Below are 5,100 nucleotides of genomic sequence, written 5' to 3'. Positions count from 1 at the left end.
CAAACACCAAACCACAGGGCGTGGGGGTCGAAGGAACATATCAGCAGAGGAGATCAACATCTCGGTTGCTGGCCTGGGTACGTGGGCCTCACCTGAGCCTCGTGGCACTACTGTTTTTCAGAGATGGCTGAGGGCTGAAGGGCTTCATTGGCTGTCTTTATCCCATTGTGGGTCTTATGGGGTATTTATGATGAGCGCTTGGAGTCAGGCCACCAGACAGCTGAGCTTCTGATGGGATCATGCAGGAGGAAGCCAAGACAGGTGTCCTCAGGGAAGACAGAGGCGTCAGCACTCACCACCCGGTCACCGACCGACCGTCACCAGCAGCTTCTGGGTCTGTAGGTGCTACTGGTCACTAGCCCCGTGCAGAGAGAGCCTGCACCCAGCACCCACCAGAAACCAAAGCACCCGTGCTTACTTTTTTTGGAGCGGGAGAAGAACCGGATGCCCCCGGGAGAGGTAGAGGCATTGGAGCTTGGGGAGGACTCCTTGGACGAGGAGCGGAAGATGCCACTGAAGCTCATCCGGCGCGGAGAACGCGGGGGCGACTCCTGGTAGGAGAATGGGAACACTGTTCTGGGTGAGCCGGGGCTGGTCTTGGGCCTCACGGGAGCAGACATGGGGCTGGAGGGCTGGTGCTGGGGGCCTCTGGAGAATAAACCCTTGGAGGGGCTGCCCGCGCTGAAGGGGTTATCCACCTGTGGAGACAGACAAACGGGACACTCCAAACTCTGCCTTCTGGCACCTGTCACTGCCACAACAGACAGCCCAATGCGCCTCAAGATTAGCTGCCTCCCCCCACCCCACCAAGGTCCCCTGCCCAGGATGGAGTGGGATAGCTGGTAGGCCACCCTGTCCAGGGGGCCAATGACACCCCTACTCAGGGCTTAATCCTGGGGTTTCAAGGAGATGGGTGAAAGGGAATGGGAGCGCACAAAACCATGCATCTGATTCATGTCACCTATTTGGGTTGCCCTTAAGGAATCCTGGTAGCGTGATCAAGTAAGTGTTGGACCGATAACCACAAAGTTGTCGGTTTGAATCCAATAGCCGCTCCGTGGGAGAAAGAGGAGGCTATTGGCTCCTACAAAGACTTACAGGCTTGGAAACATTATATAGGGTCACTATGAGTGTGTGTGTGTGTGGGAATGCCGGGGTTCTAGCTTTTACGGTTCAAAACCTTACTTCTGTTTCTTTCTCAAGGTATAACGACTAGAATATGGTTCTCCTGCCCCACTTCAGAGGAGGAGACACACATCTTTATGATCTACAAGGGAGCAGGCCTATGGATCCATCCCAAGGGATCTTGGCTCTCAGAGGCCGTGGGGCTTCCTCACCGTGACTCTGGTTCTAGAGGAAATCGGGAGGAAAGCCAGGGCCGGAAACCTCAGACTTTCCCAAAAGTCCAGATTATTTACAATTGTCGCTTTAAATGCTGGTTTTAAACAGTTGTTTTTTTTTTGTTGTTGTTTTTAGAAAAGTATTCTGGTTCAAATAACACAGGTCCATGTTCCCGTGTGCAATTCAGTGATATTAATTGGTGGTGAAACCATCGCCACTGTTTATTCCCAGAAGGGAAACTCCATGCCCCTTAAGTATTTGCATTTCCTCGTCCCCTTCCCCTGATAACCACGAATAAACTTTTGTTTCTACTCATTTGTCTCTTCTAGATGTTTCCTAGCGAGAGGGTGGTACACTATTTGTCCTTTTGCGACTTACTTATTCCCTCAGCATGACGTCCTGAAGGCTCACCCGTGTGCGTAGCGTGCGTGTATCAGGACTTCATGTTCCCTCAGGGTGAGTCATGTTCTATTACATGTATGCCTTATCTTGGGTTTATCCACTCATCTCTGGGAGACACCTTCGTTGTTTTCACCTCTGACTGTGGTGAACATGGATGTACAAGGATCTGAATCTTTGCTTTCAGGTCTTTGGGGGCGAGGGGTTGCTGGGGGATATACCTAGAGAACTGCTAAGACCTGTGATCATTCTATGTGTAACTTCTTGAGGAATGAAGTCCATCCTTTTAAGCCAAAGCATATAACATAGCTCCAAGACTTGGAGACATATCAGGTCAACCCTATATACTGCGTGCTCTGGCTCACAATGGCCTAAGATGATTTGCTCTCTGCAGCATATACCTTGGCTCAAGGCCCAGCTAGGTCCCTACTGGATGGCCCTGGGCATGTACAGAGTCACTCTCAGCCTGTATCCTGCTCTGTGCAATGTGTCCTCGCCTCAGCGGGCTGTCTGAGGTCGAATGAGCATTCACCTATGAATGTCAGCATAGTACCAGATGCACAGTCACAAGTCGACCAAAGCGAAGTGGCTGTTCTTTTACCACTTGGTAACCTTACAAGCCTGCAGCAGAGAGGGCCTCCTCACTCGGGACTCCCAAGTCCAGCAGCAGGAAAGGGCAAGGGCTTGTTCGTAGCAGGTACAAGATCTGACCAAGAAGGTCCAGCACTTCTCAAGCGACCTAGAAGGCCACGGAAGCCCTGAAAAGAGCCCTTGGCTTCAGACAGCAGAGTGCTGAGAATGTGGGTCCAAGCTCACCTGTCTGAGGTGAGTCACGGGCCCAGGCCTTCCTGATGCCACATGAAGGGCAGACCCAGGTAAGCGCTTCCCTCGTTGTAAATTTCAATCTGTGGAGCTACGCAAGGGTGTTTTCAACATCATTAGCCACCTCAGGGTCCAAGGTCTGACTCCTGCCTGTGGATTCTGGACCCAACTTCCAGAATCAGATGGGGAGCCTTACTGCTCCCTTCACCGATCAGTTGGGGTGAGGATGGGGGGCGGGGGTGGGAACAGAGGAGGGGGCTACAGAACAGTGACCAAAGGAGCAGTCAGATTGGTTTTCTGTTGGAGCCATTTGATCTGAAAAGCATTTAGGTTCTCTGCCGTTGGTGTAAGCAGCTATGTGTGGGATTCAAGTTTTCGGAAATGTTTCCTAATGTCAAAATTCTTTTATTGGCAAGGCGTGCGAGAAAGGAAGTCAGGAGCAGGAGGGCATGGGATGCGTGTGTAACTGTCCACGTGAACAAGTGCGCCCTTTGCAGGGTTGGACTGAACTGAACATTCTCATCAGAGAGTCTACAGAAGAGCCCTGATTAAAAGGGAGAGGAGGCAGAACAGAAGGCCAATGTTCATGAACTGCAGACCTTCTGGAGGCATGGAAGCTGGAAGAACCCCTGAGACGATGGCCTTTAACCCAAAAATACCCCTGACGTCTTCTTAAAACCAAACTGCTTCGACCAGGGGTCAGCAAACTGCAGCTCACGAGCCGTATGCGTCTCTTTGGGTACGTACGTCCATGTGGCTCTGAGGTACAGGGAAAAAAATCGAAAGGCTATTATTCCGACAATGATGATTTCATTTGTTGGTAAAAGTGTATTTATGGCTCTTGACTACTTTTTAAATGGTTGTGCACTCGGGGTGGGGTTGGCTCGTCTGTCTCCAAAGTTGGGGACCCCTGGCTTAGATGAACAAGTAGAGCATGAGTGTCTTGGGGACTGGGCTTTTAGAAAGGTCTCCAGTGAAACCGAGAGAGCCAGAACTCGACAGTTCCCCACTGCGGCCGTCCGCGGTCTTGGCGCTTTTCTGTTCTCGTGTGATGGAGAACTTGGGGGTGATGGAGGGGACAAGGAGTTTATCTCAGAAAATTGAGAAGGATTACATCATCACATCCACTTGAAGAATGCGATTGATGTAAGTGAATTGCACAGGTGGACATGCCTGAATTGGTGTTTGTCCTGCTTTGGAGATGCTCAACATCAAAAATAAAATATTTTTTAAAAAGAATAGCTGGTAATGGCTCATCCAGTGGTGGGCAGAATGTGCACCCTGAGGGGCGTTGAGAGAAGTCTGGGGAACAGCGTGGATGAGAACTTGAGAGTGAACGCTGCAACGGGGGTCAGGCAGGGATTCGGTAGACCACTGCTAGAGCCCTTGGTATCAGCTCATTTCTCCCCTCCCTCCCTCATGAACCCTTGATTATATGTATACACACACACACACACACACACACACACACACATGTCTTACTCCAACTGCTGTCTCCCTTCACCCACTTTTCCCCCTGGGAGGGGGTTATATGTCGATCATGGTGATTGGTTCTCCCTTCCTCCCACTTTCCCCTTCCCTCCTGGAATTGCTACTCTCATTACTGACCCTGAGGGCAAGATCTGTCCCTGACGCCCTGGGTTGCAGTGGCTGCCTTTCTTCTCCCATTCCCACGGAGATTTCACTTCCCGCTCTGAAGAGGTAATGCCCTGGCATCACCCTGCATCCAAGGACCTATCCCTGGAGCCAGTGTTAGATTATCTCCCAAGGAAGGTAAGCCCAGCTTTATTTGTGTGCTTTTATTTATTTACCTCCTTAAAATTTCACATTTTCCTCACCATATCCAAGATTCAGCTTTAGATATGGCTGGCATTTCTCTCTTCCCCCCACAACCCGAAGGCATGCACCTTCTGATAGAATCAAAGCTGTTCTTCAAATGTGCCAACCTGAAGGGGCTGGAGTACCCACTAAGCCAGGTAAGCACAGGTTTAAGTAAGCACAAATAGGCCTGTGCTTGCTTACCTTGCTTAACGGGCACCCAGCCCCTAAGGAGAGCACTTCTTTTACATTATTTCCCACATACTAAAAAGTCAGGGCTCTATTACAGGTTCAGAGAGTGTGAGTAGCTTGTCCCAAGTTTACACTCAAGGCAGGTTCCCAGGAAAGAGGAATGGGAGAACTGGGCCATTGTCTCAGATCAAGAGAAGAAAACCAGTGGGACAAGAGGAAAATAAAAGGAAATAGAGCAAAGAGCTAGGAGGCAAAGGGCATTTATAGAGGTCTAAAGACAGACATGTACATACATATGTAAATTTATTTATATATGATGGGGAAATATATTTATGTGCATATATTTATAAGTTTAGTTTAAGGTAGCAGATGGACACTGGGCCTCCACTCAAGTACTCCCTCAATGCAAGAATATTTTGTTCTATTAAACTGGCATTCCATGATGCTCACCTTCCTGACACAACTGCTGAAGATAAAGCGGGTGCATAAGCTAATGTGGTGAAGAAAACTGATGGTGCCTGGCTATCA

At 49.8% G+C, this 5,100-nt stretch overlaps 1 protein-coding gene across 1 annotated transcript in view; it reads right to left on the bottom strand.

Annotated features, from left to right (window-relative positions):
* PRKAG2 (protein kinase AMP-activated non-catalytic subunit gamma 2) overlaps positions 1 to 5,100 on the bottom strand; it is a 312,641-nt gene that overhangs the window by 198,017 nt on the left and 109,524 nt on the right. The window contains exon 3 of the mRNA XM_045290146.1: positions 419 to 698. Within this exon, the coding sequence (XP_045146081.1) occupies positions 419 to 698 (280 nt within the window). The remainder of the gene's footprint in view (positions 1 to 418; positions 699 to 5,100) is intronic.

This window comes from Echinops telfairi, unplaced genomic scaffold (assembly GCF_000313985.2).
Source record: "Echinops telfairi isolate 266 unplaced genomic scaffold, ASM31398v2 ScPeMD7_31;HRSCAF=116, whole genome shotgun sequence".
Taxonomy (NCBI): domain Eukaryota; kingdom Metazoa; phylum Chordata; class Mammalia; order Afrosoricida; family Tenrecidae; genus Echinops; species Echinops telfairi.
Note: the sequence above shows the minus strand (reverse complement) of the source record. Positions and strands in the feature narration are given on the sequence as shown.